At 47.1% G+C, this 17,517-nt stretch overlaps 1 protein-coding gene across 2 annotated transcripts in view; it reads right to left on the bottom strand.

Moving 5' to 3' along the window:
* Positions 1-8,552, bottom strand: part of HM13 (histocompatibility minor 13) — a 55,488-nt gene extending 46,936 nt beyond the window's left edge. The window contains exon 1 of one of the 2 annotated variants that reach the window (XM_006154716.3): positions 8,285-8,552. In XM_006154716.3, the coding sequence (XP_006154778.1) occupies positions 8,285-8,431 (147 nt within the window). In that variant the 5' untranslated portion in view covers positions 8,432-8,552. The remainder of the gene's footprint in view (positions 1-8,284) is intronic. The other variant, XM_006154717.3, reaches the window with a different exon arrangement.
* Positions 8,553-17,517: the final 8,965 nt, after the last annotated feature.

Here is a 17,517-nt window from a genome sequence, read left to right as displayed (position 1 = left end):
CTGCTGAAAGCAATTTGGCAACGCATGTCAAAATCACCAAGGTGCACACCTTTTGACCAAGCAATTTCACTTACGAGAACTGTCCCTACAGATACGATCCACCCATAAGCAAGATGATACTACAAGATGTACTCGAGGTATGCACTGCTGTTGTTTTTTTTTTTTTGGAGAGGTTTTTGCTATAGGGCGCGTGTGGTCGCCAGACAGACGGAGAGAGAGAGACAGAAAGCGAGAAATCATGGCTACACCGCAATCCCTTCTCCTCCATTCTCCTCTTGGGATCTTGGGCACGCATGCTCCCGGAGTGATTTTTAAGCCACCGGGTCCGGGACGCGAACCACGGTCGACTACATGGGAGTCCAGCGACATAGCCGTTATGGTAACTGCTGGTCCCTACACTGCTCTGTTAATGGCTAGTTAGGGACCGAGGCCAGTACTTGTTCTCTGAGCCTCAGTTTACTCATCTGTCAAACAGGATGCCAATCTCGAGTTTCGCTTACCTCAAAAAGGGCTGGGGCTTACCCAGAGCCCTCCACAGGTAGAGCTGAAGCAGCCTAGGCCCTCCCCCTGGAGCCACCGGAGGCAGCCCTGTGTGAGTCACCCTCTGTAGCTTTGCCAGAAGGTGGGGGTGAAGTTGGTGAGCAATCTTGACACGGAGGCCCGGCTTCCTTCCTTCCCTCTTCTCTCCTAGCCCTTGGTTTCTGTTTTTGGTGCAGCATGCTGTGGGACTTGGGCAAGTTCCTAGCCCTCTCTGTGCCCTCCACACATTGGGTACACTTCCTATGTGGCAGTAATGTGGGCACGACACATCAGACCACTCCTGACTGTGGGGTTCACAGGTAGGCGGGCTAAGACCTCAGCATGTAAACAGATTACACTGCAGTGTGACATGATCAAAGGGTATGAACACGGAGAGTGGAGAGGAAAATGTCAGACTGTCCAGTCTACAGTCCAGTCTCACTCCCAGCTGTGGGACCCTGGGAAAGGGATTTTCTCTCTGCGTCTTGATTTTTCCTCAGACATAAAGTGAGTCGTGGGGAGCCAATGATTTCTGCATTGGAAGTACTCAGCACTGTGCCCTGAGCGACTGTACTCACAATTTGTATCTTTATGGGACCCTACAAAGGGACTGGACAGAAAGCAGGCTAGACAAAAACCCTACCTCTATGGGGAGAGGGGTGTCTTCAAGACCTTGTTGGGAGTGCTGTCTTTCCCTGCTCCCTGCCATTCTTGCTCATAGAAGGAATAAACTTAAAACAAAACAAAACAAAACTATAAATAGTAATAGGGCCAACACGTGGTGTGGTGGTTAGGGTGCTGGACTCTTGGTTCGAGTCCTGGACCTGATGGCTTACTTTCTTGCTTTCCTCTTTCCCCGTCTCTTTCTGGTCAGATTAAAAAGTAAAAATAATAAATACAAATCATTATTTTTTAAAAATAATTATTTATTTAATGCCATTTGTTATTATTTTTTTTTAAATTTGACCAGAGAGAGAGAAAAAAAAAGGGAAAGCAAGAAAGCAAGCTGTCAGGTCCAGGACTTGAACTGCATTTGGTCATGTGGGAATCCAGCACCTTTAACCACCATGCCACCTGTTGGCTTCAAAATGAAATAATTAAAAAAAAATTTTATTTAACTTTATTTTATTTATTTATTTTAATTTGACCAGAGAGGGACAGAGAGAAAGAGAGAAAGCAAGCTTCCAGGTTCGGGACTCAAACAGTGGTTGACCATGTGGAAGTCCTGCGCCCTTAACCACTTCACCCCCCACTGGCCCTCCAGATTAAGTAATTCTTTAAAAATATGGTAATAAGGACAGCATTTACCTAGAACTTTCTATGTGTCAAACATGGAGCAGATGCCAATTGGGGCCTCGAAGGTCAAGCACAGGTATGCAGGAGGAGGCAGATAAACAGAGCAGAGGACCTTGCTTTGGGTACAAGGAAGGGAAACGCTTATTAGGTGAGAGACCTGCAAGCACAGAGGCTTAGGCTGTGAAAGCAAACACAGACTCTGGCTTTACGTACAAACCAGTGTATGGCTCATTTCCACACATCTTTCAATTCAGTCCAGGACCTGGGAGGGAAGAGGCTTAACATTATTTGATGACAAACCAAAGGTGGCCAGATGCTCCACCATTGAGGAATCTGGTCTCCTCTGTGGGTGACTGCTATAAATATCCCATGCTGGGATGTGATGCTCAGTCAGAACGGGAGACTTGAAATCTGACTGACAAGAGAAGCAGTGAAGGGGCGGGACGATGGAGCAGAGGTAAAATGCGATATTCTGTAATAGCCCACATTGGAAGGTGCTAGGTTTGCGACCAGAGACCTCCCTGAGTACACCTGACACGTACATGCCCATGACCTGGGGCTGGCTGAAGCTGTGGTTGGGTCATAGCAAGTGTCTCTCCCCACTCCCTGTCACTCTTGCTCATGGAAGAAAGAAAGAAACTTAAAAAAAAAAAAAAAAAGGGGAACCAGCATAACGACTACATCACTGGACTCCCGTGTAGTCAACAGCAGTTTGAGTCCTGGACCTGGCAACTTAAAACTCACGCTGGGCATGTGAGCGTGTGTGCCCAAAATCCCAAAAAGAGAAAGGAGAAGAAGGGATTGCAGTGTGGTCTTCCCCTCTGGCAGGAGTTTTCTTGCTTTCTGTCTCTTTAGTGAGTGCACATGCCCTAAAACAAAAATGTATCAAAAAAAAAAAAAAGAAGGAATGGGGACGGCGGGTGGTGCAGTGGTTAGGGCGCTGGACTCCCAGTTAGAGTCCTGGACCTGGTGGCTTGCTTTCTTGCTTCCCCCTCCCCATCTCTCTTTGGTCAAATAATAATAATAGTAACAATAATTATTATAAATAAAGTTAAATAATTCTTTTTTATTTATTTTATTTATTTTAATTTGACCAGAGAGGGACAGAGTGAGAGAGAGAAAAGGAAAGAGAAAGCAAGCTGCCAGGTCCGACACTTGAACCGTGGTCAGTCATGTGGGAGTCCAGCACCCTTAACCATCATGCCACCTGTTGGCTCCAAAATAAATAATTCTTTAAAAAATAGTAATAAGGATAGCATTTACCAAGAACTTTCTATGTGCCAAAAACTGTTCTAAGTGCTTTACAGGATTTCATCATCACAAAAACCCCATTAAACACATTTTTTTAATAGCTCTATTTTACAGATGAGGAAACTGAGGCCCAGAGAGGTAAAGTAACTTGCCTACGGTCAAACAGCTGGTGAGTGGCAGAGCCAGGGTTCGAACTAAGGCAGTCTGGTTCTGGAGCCCAAACTGTTCTTGTGACAGAAAGATGCTCCGAGAGCCTGTGACTTTTTTGAGGAACAGAATCCTGAAGGTAACAGAACAGTTCATCTCTGCAGTTACAAAATACTCAAAGCTGTCAATATTCTCTACCAGTCTGATCAGGGTTTTTACACCAGACGCACTTATGTAAATATAACAGCTCCTGAAACACAAAACATAATTAGAGAGTAGGGGGAAAAAGCTGACACAAATAGCAGAAATAAATTTAGCTTCCCATGACATTCTAGATCTTCAGTTATCAGGGCGGAAGCAAAAGCAATAAGGAAAGACAGATGCCCGCTTCCAGCCATCCGCACAGCTTGAGCTCCGGGAGTACTGCTTCCAGGCCATGTCCTAGAAAGGATCCGGAGTTCTCATCCCACTCTGGTAGTCACCCCAGTGGAACCCAGGATCTCTCTTTGTCGACCACCACATTCCCTTTCTCACCTCTCCATGATTCTGCTTCCTAAGAGAATCTTGAACTAATTTCCCAACCCAATCCTGTGACCCCATTGCCAGCTTCCCCACAACCACCGCAACAGCCTTCTGGGCCTACTCCCTCCCATCACCTATCCTGTCTTCCTGAAGCCCAGACCTTACTGTATCAGAGACCTACTGAAGAACCTCTGGAAAACGGACTACTACGCAGCCACTGAACAAGAGCCAAAGTCACTGCTGATGGAGAATAAATGGGGACAACCCCTTGACAAATAAGTTAATAAAATCTATCTGAACGAAAAGTGCACATAGCTTTGACTCAGCACATCAATTTCAAGAAATTTATCCTACACATATATAGACAAGTATGAAATAACAAAAGCATCAAGACACTCATCTCAGCATGGTCTGTAATAGAGTGAAAGACTAGAACAACCTAACTGACCAGAGGAGGTCTCTAAAAAAAAAAAAAAAAAAACATCAGTGGTTCTCACACTTGAGCAAGCACCACGTGGAGGGCTTGGAAAACGTGCACTTGTGGGCCTACCTTGAATTGGATTCAGGATTTGCCCATCTAACAAGTCCCCAGGTAATGTCGGTGCTGTTGGTTTGGACTACACTTGAGAACCAGTGTTCTCAACCAACCGTGGGGTACAGGTGGGATACCCCGCAGCTGTTAAAGAACACAACCACATCTGCACTGTCGTGACTTTGATCTCCAACATATATTTAGTGAAAAAGGCGAGGTGCTGGGCCAGGCCCGTAGCACAGCGGTTTGTGTGTGCGCCTCACAATGGGGAAATCACACGCTTGTGTGTAAGGGCACGGACTACGAAACGGACGATAGGGCTGCCTCTGGGGCAGGTGCGGGGAGACTTTCCCAGGCATCCTTAGCATCACCTGTCTCCCTGCGGTGAAAGGATGAGGCAGATCTACACGTACTGACGTGGGAAAATGATCAAGCTGTTGTTAAAGGAAAATCAAGTTGCAGAGCAACATGCATTATACAATTCCATTTTTATAAAAAGAGATGTACATATGTGTGCACACACAGGCATGTGTGTAATGTTTGTGTGTCCACAGAAACAGCTCTGGATGGTTCCGTGCCAAGCAGTAACTGGGTTACTTCCATGGACGGGTGCTGACGAGCCTTTTCCTTTATAGTTCTGCTCTATTTTTTCTTTCTTCTCTTTTACAAGTGTGTAGTATTTCTGTAACTATGAAGATCGACTGCTGTGCTGCTGATCAGGGTTTTGTTCCTCAGAAAGGCCACAGGCTCCCAGAGCATCTTGTGGCCCTCACAAGCCCCTCTCTGGGTTCATGTCACTTTACTCCTGTCTCTTCGAACACACCTCGTGGTCCCATTCACTTCCTCTTCTCTTCTGCTGAATCCTCGCCTGCCCATTTGAAGGTAACTGCCACCTCCTCCAGAGAGCACACCAGAATTCAAACTGGTTATTTGGTCACTTGGCTTCTCTCCCTGGTGACTGAGCTCTGTGAGCTCTGTGAGGGGAAGGTGTGGCCTTCTTTGTTCTGGCACAGGGCAGGTGCCCAGTCCTGTTGGCTCAGGGGCTCCTCTGTGTTACAGGCCCAAGGCTTCTAAACCTGCCCAATAAGTGGCCACTACATGGGCCAGATCCTCTCCCCCTGGGATATGGGTCTCTGACAAGGATGAGCACTGCGCTGAGGTGGTTCCTCCTAAGGTTACCTCTTCCCAACACACTCCTGGGGCTCCATCTTCTCCCCATGAATTCACAATTGGCCCTGCCTGTTATAAACACTTCGGCGCCAGGGAGAATTCTGCCCTCACATGCCCTTTCTCAACTGGCTTTGAGGTCCACCTCTGGTGGGAAATCAAAACTCTGGACCCCACACTAACTTTTCACTTCCCCTGCCAAAAGACCAGGGAAATGACTTGGAGTAGAAAAAGGAATCATTTGGACTGCCCTTTTCTTAGGCAAAATGCCACCTGAGTGTGTGTTTTTGTTTTTCTTTTAGTTTGTAATAGAGGCATGCAATCCCCAGACCCAGAGAGAAAGTGAGAAATCACTCCCCGCGGGGATAGCCACAACACAGTCCCTTCTCCATTCTCCTCTCCAGATTTTGAGCTTGCACACACGTGCTCCCAGTGTGTCTTTCAAGCCACTGGGTCCAGGACTCAAACTGTGTAGTCAGCCATGTGGGATCCAGCCTCCCCAACCACCATGTCACTGGCTGGCTCCTACTTCTGAGAGTTTTCAGAGGGACCCATATCAAGGAAACCCCAGGTACACCTCGTTGTCCCCTACTCACAGACTGACTTACAGAAGTCATCTCTTTGACTCTGTTTCTTTTTCTGTAGAACAGACATAATAAAATGGGCTCTGTGTGCCACTCTCAGGGGCTGGGAGGATCAAAAGTGGGATCGGGGTAGCTCTGTAAGCTTTAAAGCATCCTGGCTATTGGTGGGGGGAGGTTGTTAACAGTCAGGCCCTGTTTGTTAATTCCGTTAAATAGTCTTCAAAATAGTCTTCAAAACACCTGGGAGGCTGGAGTGCTGGGGAAAGTACTGAATATACACGCTCCCCTATCTCCACCTGCCTCCAGCCACACCACACCATCCGCTGTCTCCTGAACTGACTCATACCTTCTTGCCGCAGAACCTCTCTGCTAAATTGTTTCCTCTATCTCGAATGCCTCAATCTGCTTGAAATTCTACATCGAGGCTCAAGCCTACTCCCAGCACAAAGCCGCCCAGCCCTGCCCAGGTGTGCTCAACCTCTCATCCCCACAGCCCCGTGCCTATTACAATCACGGATCCAGTCAGTGTCCTGCATCCAGACTCCTGAATTCTTGGGTGACAGGGCTCTGACCTACTCATCTTTGCAGCATTCTGACACCCCACACTCTACCACAGTGGAGGTCCAGGAATAACTGTTGCTGGAAAGAGTTTTGTGAAGAGATCAGTGACCCATGTGCTGAAGGTGACAAGACTTACTCAGGTTAAGGTGCCCACCGTAGGCCAGCCTGCCCTTTACCTCCTTCATGCTGGTCTATTTCAGAACTTCTCTCCATGTGGTCTGCCTGGCAGGCACGGCAGAGAGGCTAAAGGCCGTCTGAACGCTACTTAGAAGAGGCACGACAGGAAAATGGGGTCACACCCGAGTCTCTCAGCCTAAGCCCTGCCTGACTTCCCTCCTTGGCAACTGACTGCTGGGAAAACCACGGTGAGGTCTCTGCTTTTGGGGAAGGAAGGTGGCAGGCCTTAGTCACTGCTCAAATCAGTAATGTTTTGAGAACCTGAGCCTGGGCAGTTTCAAAAGTGGCAGCTGCTGTGTGAGCATGCCCTCTGTGGGTAAAGCAGCTTCCGCTTAGGTCTCTCTTCAGGTCTGGGTGGGTGGGGGGAACAGAGGGGAGCTGTAGATCAGGGGCTGAGAAGAGGGTGCTAGGAACTGAGAAGCCATTGGTGCAGTGGATTAGAGAAGATTCAACACAAGAAGTAGTGAGGGGAGAGCAAGGAGGAGGAGGGAGACAATGCTGGAGTCCTTCTAGGTATCCAATGGGACAGATGGCAAGGAAGGCAGGATGGGGTCTGGCCTAGTCTCTCACGAGAGGCCGACGGTGGCTCCGTTACCCAGCAGACAAGCCCAATCTTAGGGGGCTGAGGAGAATGATGGCTATTCGCAGGTAGGTTCAGGAGCTGGGATGGAAACAGGATTAGGAGTTAGGAACAGGGTCAGGGCTTATGCTAGGGCAGGTCCAAGGCTGGGTGGTAGCCAGGGAGAGCGAGCCAGCAAAACAAAGGGCTTATGTCTGGTTGAAGAGAAGAGATGCCAAGGTGCCAGGTTCTGAAGGGCTGGTTAACAAACTGATTCCAGAAAGTGATGTGAAAAACTGGGGGCTTGACCTGGGGCTATATTCTTTTTTCTGTGTTTGTTTTTGAGGCAGGACAAGGGCTTGCTTTGGGGGTTCTAGAAGAGCCCCCAAGAGGTCACACAGATTCGGGTCAGACAGGAGTCAAAGTCCAGAGATGGGTCTGGAGGCTGGAATTGGCCCTGGCATGGGGTAAAGCAGAGTTCCTAAGAGAGGGATGCCAGAGATCGCGCCATTCAGGAGTTCTCCAAACCCGGACGTACCCCATGAGGTCCAGATCCGGGCTGACCCACGGCCCGGGATGAGCACGCCCTGCTGCCAGCCAGCCAGGGCAGAGCGTGGGGCTGGTCTGCCTGGGCCCAGGAGGCTCAGATGAACCAGCGCAGAGGCTCGGCTGCAAGCATTCCCAGCGGCGGCATGATGCACCGGGGAAGGGATGTGTCAGGGTCCGGGCGGGAGGAGCAGAAACCTGTCCCTATTTCGAAAATATGTCAGTACCCAGTTCGGGGGGTGATGCCCAGCAACTGGGGTACCAAGGGCCAGCCCGGGCGCAGGCCCGTGGTGAAGAATGATGGTGATCAATGCTGGGCAGGGACAGTGTCGGGGAGAGGAGGTGTCTGTCCCTCCTGGGAAGAGTGAGTGCCAGCCGTGTCCAGGATAGGGGCGGAAGCCCCGCTGTCGCCGCTCACCCTACCTTGCCACGGGCGCAGCGCACCGAGCGCAGGGCGCCGAAGAAGATGGGCAACAGCGCCATGAGCAGGAGGCTGCCGTAGGCCAGCGCGATGGGTGTGCTGCCGGCGTCGGCGCTGCCGTTATGCGGGTCGCTGAGGGCCGAGTCCATGGCGAGGCTGCGCTCGAGATCCCGCTCCAGGTCCGGCCGCTGCAGCTGCAGGAAAGCAGATGGGCTCGGCGCTGCGGGGAAAGCCACGTTCCCCTAAAGAAACAGGAAGTGACGTGCCCTCCTCGCCGTCCGGCGCCGCGCACGCGCCCGTACGCGCGCGCGTCCCCGTCTCCCCGCCCGCTCGCCCCCTAGCGGCGGCGGCGGGTCCGGCGCGTTGCTAAGCGACTTCCTAGCGGGGGCGGGGGAGGAAGGGAGGAACGCTAGACCACCGCGGTGGGCGTCGGTTCCGAGAGAGAGATCCCAGCGTCCGGTTCCCCAGTCCCAGTCGGTCTCCTCAATCCCCAGATGCCCCACGTTATACAGACCCTCATCCTCTTAATAGCTAAGCATCTCTTTATTCGTCAATACATCTATCCATTCTAATTGCTCATCTCCTCTATGTATTTCTAATGATTTATTTTATTACTTATTATCATTTTTTAATCTGACCAGAGAGAAAGAGAGAGAGAGAGAGAGAGAGAGAGAGAAAGGGAGAAAGCAAGCTGCCAGATCCGGGACTCGAACCTTAGTTGGACGTGGAGGAATCCTGTGCCTTAACCACTGCACCACCTGCTGGTCCCCAATATATATAATTTCGCTTATTTTATTTATAAGTTTTAAAAGTTTATTATAGAGCACGTGTGCTCGCCAGAGAATGACAGGGACAGAGAGGGGCATAGTGAGAAAGCGAGCCACCAAGGTCAGGATTGGAACTGTGGTGGGCCATGTGGGAGTCCAGTGCCTTAACTACCACGTGGCCCGGTCCTTAAGTATTTATTGGGTGTCCCATTGTATTCCAGGCACTGTCCTAGCCCCTGGGGACACTGAGGTGAACAATCCAGACTCTTATCAAGCTTGCATTTTAGTGCATCTGTGGAAGGTCACAGATTAGATCTTGCACATGAACAACTGTTCATCCACTTTGTCCTCTTACCCTAACATGGCTGTCTTCTGTAAACTTGCTTGCTCTTCCCATGAGAAAATAGCTTGTGCTAGACATACAAAAAGCCTGCATCTGAGACGCCATCCTGTACCTGTTACAGCCTGCTAAGTAGCCCGAAACCCTTTTGTTTAGATGTTCCTTGGCAATGTAACTACCAATCAGCAGACCCCCACCCAGAGCCATAGAGACCAGTAAACAAAGGTCTAGAGAGTGCCCTCAGAAATAATTAACCTGCTTGATTCAGCCTCTGTAACTGCTTGCATGGAAACCCCACTCCCTTTCCTGACATTTTGGACTTCCTGCACCCCTGGTAACTGACCCCCCTCTAAAAGTTTTTGACTGCTCAAACTTCGGTTGGGACTGCAGTTCTGACTCTCCGTCCCTGAGCCTCAGGCTGTAGTCGCAGGCCAGCTCGTAGACTCCCTTTAACCTTAATCTGGTGGTCGTTTGTTCGGTTGCACTCTACAACACGGTGAAGGGAGGTTGTTGGGAAGACAACAGATAAAATAAGTAAAAAGTCTGTAAGATTGTTAGGGTGTAGTTATGTTACACAGCATGTTAATGCAGATAAATTAGAGAGAGAGAAACGGAAAAGAAGGTAGGGCGTGAGGGGTCTGCAAATATATTGAGTGCCTGTGATATGTCAGGCAATAATCCCTCACCAGTTCATAACCCTGTATGGTTTATAAAGTTTTGTGGCTCTTATCACGATTGGAAGAAACTACTTATTTATGTAATTCTTATTTATTTATTTTTTAAAAATTTTAAGGGACCAGCAGATGGTGTAATGGTTATGTTTCTAGACCCCCACATAGTCAACCTCAGTTTGAGTCCTAAACCCAGTGGTTTAAATCTCACACTGGGTATGTGCGCATGCATGGTTCTAGATCCTGAGAGGAGAATGGAGGAGAAGGGATTGTGGCATGGCCATCTCCCATGGGGGTTGATTTCTCGCTGTCTCTCTGTCTGTCTCTATGGTGAGCACATGCACCCTATGGCAAAAAAAATCTCTTTTAAAAAATGAAAAAAAATTTTTTTAAAGAAATTTTTGCTATAGGGTGTATGCGCTCACTGGAGAGACAGACAGTGAGAGACATAAAGTGAGAAATCACCCCCTAGGAGGGATATTCACACCACAATCCCTTCTCCTCTTGGGATTTTGGGCACTCACATGTATCCAGCATAAGTTTCAAACCTCTGGGTCTGAGACTCAAACCATGGTCAACTATGTGGGAGTTCAGCACCTTAACCACTACTACCTGCCGGCTCCTTTGTTTAATTTTTTAAAATAATTATTTTTATTTGACTTTATTTACTTTATAAAATTTGACCATAGAGGGACAGAGAGAGAGAGAGCGAGCGAGAGCGAGAGAGAGCGAGCGAGAGAGAGACAGCGTGCGAGAAGGAAAGTGAGAAAGCAAGCCGCCAGGTCTGGGACTCAAACCGTGGCTGGCCATGTGGGAGTCCAGTGCCCTTAACCACCATGCTACCTGCTGCCCCCCCCCTTTGTTTAAATTTTTTTAAAAAGGCTCTTTCTTTAATGAAGGACACAGAGACAGAGACAGCACAGGGTCTTGTAGCTGTGATCCACCCTCAGCCTCACCCAGCCCAAGATTATAGGCACAGGGTATGCCTGGCATGTTTAGGGAGGTCTCTGGACATGAACCTGAAACCTTTCAGGCTTAGTCCATTATTGCATTGGTAATGGCAATGCTTGAGATTGGGTGGCTTATGCAGAAACGGAGGTTTATTCAGCTTGGAGGTCCAAGGCCCAGGGGCCAGCCTCTAGTGAGGCTATAACATGGTGGAGGCAGGGTGGTCGTCCATGACTTTCTGCCTGTTCTGTTCTCATTTCCTCCCCGACCCCATTTAAAAACAATTTGCTATAGGGTGTATGCACTCTTGGAGGAGAGAGAGGGAGAGAAAGTGAGAAAGCGTTCCCCGTTGCGGGGGCAGGGGGATGCCATGCTGCAATCCCTTCTCCACTCCTCTTGGGATTTTGCACACATGCACATGCGCTAGCTGTGTTTCTCAGGCCACTGGGTCTGGAACTTGAACCGCACAGTCGTCCTCGTGGGATCCAGCAACCTGAACCGTCATGCCACCTGGCTGGCATTCCTTTTGCATCTCTTTTTAAAAATTAATTTTAACATTTTTACTTTACTTAATTTTTACTTATTTAATTTTATTTATTATTACTATTTTGAAAACTTTGACCAGAGAGAGAGAAAATGAGGAAGCAAGCTACTAGGTCTGGAACTTGAACCATGGTCAGCTATGTGGGAGTCCAGTGCCATAACCATTGCCAGCCCCTCCTTTTCCATCTTGTAAACCTATCAGAACTAGATCACAGGGACCCTGACCTAAGGACCTTCTCACACTCAAAGGCTCCACCCTGGGACACCATGAAGGGGTTAGATTTTCATAACACTTTTACGGTACAACCAAGTCCTAATTTCTGGGGAAACCCCACCCTACAAAACTTCCCATGAGAGCAGTCTCAGAGTACTGTTACCCCTGTGCCACCATCTGGTCCCTAATATTGATCTAAAACAGGAAGGTTAATATCTGCGTGTGGAAAAAATACAGAAGTACGAAAGGGCACACACTGATGAGCAGGACTCCCTCCCTTAAGTTCTTAGCCTACCTTCCTGAAGGCAACCGCTCTGTTTTTTGTTTTTGTTTTTGTCATAGGGTGCATGCAATTGCCAGAGAGAGACAGAGAGTGGGAAAGTGAGAAATCATCCTTTCTGGAGGGCGGCAGCCATGCCACAACTCCCTCTTCTCCACTTTCCTCCTGGGACCTTGGGCACACACAGGCTCACAGCATGGTTCTCAAGCTGCCGGGTCCGGGACTCAAACAGTGGTTGGCCATGTGGGAGTCCAGTGCCCCAACCACCATGCCACCTGCTGGCCTTGGCAACCTCTTTCTCTCTCTTTCTCTGTAGAGAACTTTCTTCTTTCTTTCTCTTTCTTTCTTTCTCTCTCTCTTTTTTTAAATTTTTTTTTGAGGGGTTTTTGCTATAGGGCACGTGCACTCGCCAAAAAGACAGAGACAGAAAGCTAGAAATCACTCCCCCCAGGGGGGATGGTCATGCTGCAATCCCTTCTCCATTCTCCTAGCTTTAGATAATTCTTTTCAGAAAGCAGAAGATTTTAAGTTTAGTCAATTACCATTTTTTGGTTTTTATTTTTTTTAAAAATTTTGCCAGAGGGAGTGTGTACTTGCCCAGGAGAGAGAAAGAGAGAGAAAAATTACTCACCCCCACCCCCATGAGGAACGGTCACGCTGCAATTCAATCTCCTCCATTTCTCCCTCCTTTAGGGATTTTGGGCACCCAAGCCCTTGCATTTGGCCTGATTTCCAAGCTGTTGGGTCCAGGACGCTAACAGCGCAGTTGGCCAGTGGGATCTGGGTCATGTAATCACCAGGTCATGGGCTGGCCCCAGTTATCATTCTGTACAGGAAAGTACTGAGCTTATCCCTATAAGGGAAACATGTGGAGAAAAGCCAGCCTCTGCTCTTCAGAAATCTGTAGGCTCAAGAGGGTAATGCTTTTCTCTCCCTCTCTCCCTCTTTCTCATGCACGTGCCCTCTGATCAATTCAAGAAAAAAGGAGACCAAACGGGATTGCATTCACCTCCACCACTTGACTCTGGAATGTTTTTGGTGACTTGCTTGTAACCAACACAACGTGGCCAAGTGATGCTGCATGACCTCAGAGGCAGGAAGGAAAGCCTGTGAGACATGTAAGCTCATGGCTGTATAGCAAGACCAAATGTGGTAAGTGTGCGGTCAGGCAGGGGTGTACAAGAAACGGGAACTCCATCCCTGTGGGGTGACATCTTAGGGAGATGTGTTTGGCAGTTTTAAAGATGGCTGGAAATTTTTTGTTTCAGTTGTTTTTCTTTTCATCAAGAGATGGAATTGGAGCCAGCTAGTGGCCTGGTGGTTAAGGCAGTTGGATTCCGCATGACTGATCGGGCAGTTCAAATCCCAGACCTGGCAGCTTGAAAAACACGCAGGATGTGTGTGCATGCATGACCAAAATTCTGAAAGGAGGGAGAAATGGAAGAGAAGGGATTGCAGTGTGACCGCACTCCATGGGGAGTGCTTTATTACTCTCCCTCCCCTCTATTCTGTTCATGTGCTGAAAAATTACAGTAAAAGGGGGGGGGGGCTGGCAGGTGGCACAGTGGTTAAGGTGATAGACTCCCACATGGCCGACCATGGTGTGAGTCCTGGACCTGGTGGCTTGCATTCTCACTTTCTCTCTCTCTCTCTCTCGTCAAATTAATAATAATAATAATACTAACAAAAAATATAAATCTTTTTTTTTTTTTAAAGAATTACTTTATCCTGGAACCAGCAGATGGCATAAGGCTACATTGCTGGACCCCCAGGTAATCGACCGTGGTTTGAGTCCTGGACCCGGTGGCTTAAATTAATTTCAGGTGCATGTACGTGCGTGCCCAAGATCCCGAGAGCAAAATGGAGGAGAAGGGATTGTGGTGTGACCATCCCCCCAGGGGGTGATTTTTCACTTTCTGTTTCTGTTTCTGTCTTCCTGGTGAGCACACGCGCCCTATAGCAAAAACCTCTCACACACACAAAAAAATAATTATTTTATCCTAGAATTTAATCGGGAAGAATAAACCACAACAAAAGAGAGATTAAGTACCTGAGACTGAACTGATGAAATAGAATCTTATGACTTTTGACTAAAACATTGCTGATTTTCTTCTAGGCTTTGTTTTCTGATTTTAAGGAATTTTGTCCTGTCTTGAGCTGCTGATAGTTTCATGTACTTACTATTTGAACAGAATCCTAATCTGTTTTTTGGCTTTAAGTTTTAAGCAAAGTTTTTCTTTAGCATTTCTTTGATTTATTAAAGCTAAAACTACTTTTCTCAAAATTAAAAAAAATAGTAAAAAATACCTATTTAATGACCGTAGTAAGCTATATAGCATCAGCGAGGTGCTACCTTATATTGTATTCATTCTACTCAGAGTTTCACGCCTGAAGTCAGACATGTATTCACAGATAGGTATACACCAGCTGAACTTGCTATTGAAAGTAGTTAGATTATTTAAGAAATTTTGTGAATCAATAAAATGTGGAGCAAACAGGAATGGAAAACAACTGTGGACACCTGAGATAGTGTGGGAGGAGGGTGGGAAATGGCAGAGGGTGAGAAAGAGGGGAAAAAAAATATATATACATATATATATATATGAAACTAGAAATGGAAATTATTGTATGATTAAGCCACTATGTGCAGTATATTCTGGATGGGAAATCATATTTTGTATGCTGTGACAATGCTCAGTGAATGAATGTAAATTAATTAATTAATTAAAATTTTTAAAAATTAAAAATAAACAAAAAAGAATGCTTTAAACTTTATTTTATTTATTTATTTTAATTTGGCCAGAGAAGAAGAGAGTGAGAGAGAGAGAGAGAATGAGAGAGAGAGAAAAACTGAGAAAGCAAGCTGCCAGATCTGGGACTTGAACCATGATCAGCCATGTGGGAGTCCAGTACCCTTCACCACCATGCCACCTGCTGACCCCGAAATAAATGATTCTAAAAAAAAAAAAAAAAAAAAAGAAAAAAGATAGGCCCAAATAAAAAAAAAAAAAAAGAAAAGAAAAGAGATGAGCCCAGAATGATTTTGGTGACTTGCTTGTAAGCCATAGGATATGTCCGAATGGTACTGCATGACCTCACAGGTTAGGGTGGAAGAAGCCACACAACTTCCACCTTGCTCACTGAGCATTTGCTCAGGAGCTCTGCACCACGTGTAAGATGTCTAACTGCCCCAAGACTGCCATGCTCTAAGGAAGCCCAAGTCACATGGACAAAGCCATGTGTAGATGCTCTGGTCAGCAGTACCAGCTGGGCCTCGACTTCTAGTTATTTCAGTCCTGTTAGCAGATATGTGAGTGAAGAGCCCTCCAGATGGTCCCTACCCCTGGCTGGCTTAGTTACATCAAGCCGTCAAGTCTTCCCGGCAGAGACCCTGGAGAATAGGGAGCAGATTCAGGCCATCCTTGCAAAGTCCTGTCAGAATTCCTGATCTGTGAGCCTGACAGAATAGTTCTTTTGGGAGTGTCTCTTTATGCAGCAATAGATAACCAGAACAACGTGTCAGTTATGATTAGCTTTGGCTCGCTGCAGACAACAGAAAACTCCCAAATAACGACTTAAACCAGATGAACTAAAAGAAATGCAGAGTCAGGCAGTCCAGGGCCAATGGGGCAGCACCACGACTCATAGGGACCCAGCTTCTTCTGTGAGTCTCTCACCATATTAGCCAGAATGATGACCTTCTTCTCAAGGTCATCTTATGGATCTAAGAAGGCTGCTAAAACCTTGGCCACCTTGTTCAAATTGTAACCTGGAAGGAGGAAAGATGGAAGGCAGAAGGATTTTCATCCCCTCCCCTTTAATGATCACTCCAGGAGTCCCCGATAACACGTCTACCTGCGTTGAATTGGCCAGATCACGATTTCGGCCACATCTAACCATAGGGAAGGTTATATACACTCTATTAGCTGGACATGTTTACTTATCGTAAACCTTGCAATTGATCATTTTAGCAACTGCCTAGATAAAAATTGAGTTTTTTTTTTTAATTGCCAAAGGGTGCATGCTCTTGTCAGAGAGTGAAAGCGAGAGCAAGAGAGAGAGAGAGAGAGAGAGAGAGAGAGAGAGAGAGAACCCTGCAATGGGGTTTGGTCATGCCGCAATTCTTTTTTCTCTTTCTCTATCCCATCAGGATATGGGTCATATACACAGGTCCAGTGTGTTTTTCAAGTCCCCAAGCTGGGATTCGAACCATGGTCAGCCATGTGGGATCAGGCTTCCTATAAGCAGTGCTTAACCACTACACTGTGAGACTGGCCTGAAGAACTGAGGCAACAGCAATCTCTGCCTCTGAAAGGCTCCCAGGGAAGTGGGCAGATGAACCAAGCCTTGAAGGGTAAAGGGGACTTTATTTTGGATATTTTCAATCATTTATTTATTTATTTATGGAGAGGTTTTTGCTATAGGATGTGTGCGCTTGCCAGACAGAGAGAGACAGAGAGACAGAAAGCGAGATATCACCCTCGGGGGGATGGCCATGCCACAATCCCTTCTCCTCCATTCTCCTCTCGGGATCCTGGGCACGCATGCACACGTGCCTGGCGTGAGTTTTAAGCCACCGGGTCCGGGACACGAACCGCGGTCGACTACATGGGAGTCCAGCGACGTAGCCATTATGCTAACTGCTGGTCCCTGTTTTCAGTCTTTTGAACTTATTATTATTTTTTTTAGTTGCTAGAACACACACACACACACACACACACACACACACACACAGAGAAAGAAAGAGGAGCAGAGAGAGAGACCCTTCATGGAGTCTCCTCATCCTGCAACCCCCTTTTCTCAGTCTTCCAGCTCTTCAGGATCCTGGGGCTCACATGCACACAGAACATGTTTGTGGCTGACCCAGGAACTGAACCTGTGTTCAGTAATACATTGGGTTGTCAGAAATGTCATGAGGCATTTTTGCATAGAAAACCAGAAAAACTACATGCTGACTTCTCCAACAATCCAATAGCTACTAGTCTTGCAGGGCACTTGCATTACCATCACACCGCGATGTCTGGGTGAATTTTTTTTTAATATGTAATATATATATTCAAAAAATATATACGCACGTGATCAAGAGTTACAATACTGCAAAAGGGAATCCAGTAGAAATTCTCCCTTTTATAGTCCCCTTGGCTTCCTCTCCAGAGGTAAGCACTGGTCATAAATTGTTGGGTGTACATATCAAAATGTATCCTCTTTAAAAAGACAGTTGGGAGTAAATGACAGTGTCCTACTGCTTTGGAGACCAGCAGAAGAGAAGGACTGGAATTGCAGAACAGGAGTCATTATTTCTGCCTGATACAGGGGAAAGGAATTACGAAAGGCTAGAGAGAGGAGTAGTCCTTTTGAGTTGGACCTTAAAGAGTGTGTAGGACTTTAAAGAAATATGTATTTATTTTGTTTTATTTATTATTATTCTTTTATTTAATTTCATTTATTTTAATTTGATCCAAGAGGGAAAGA

The sequence above is a fragment of the Tupaia chinensis genome, unplaced genomic scaffold, assembly GCF_000334495.1.
Source record: "Tupaia chinensis unplaced genomic scaffold, TupChi_1.0 Scaffold000418_1, whole genome shotgun sequence".
Taxonomy (NCBI): Eukaryota; Metazoa; Chordata; class Mammalia; order Scandentia; family Tupaiidae; genus Tupaia; species Tupaia belangeri.
This window is presented reverse-complemented; position numbering and strand designations above follow the sequence as displayed.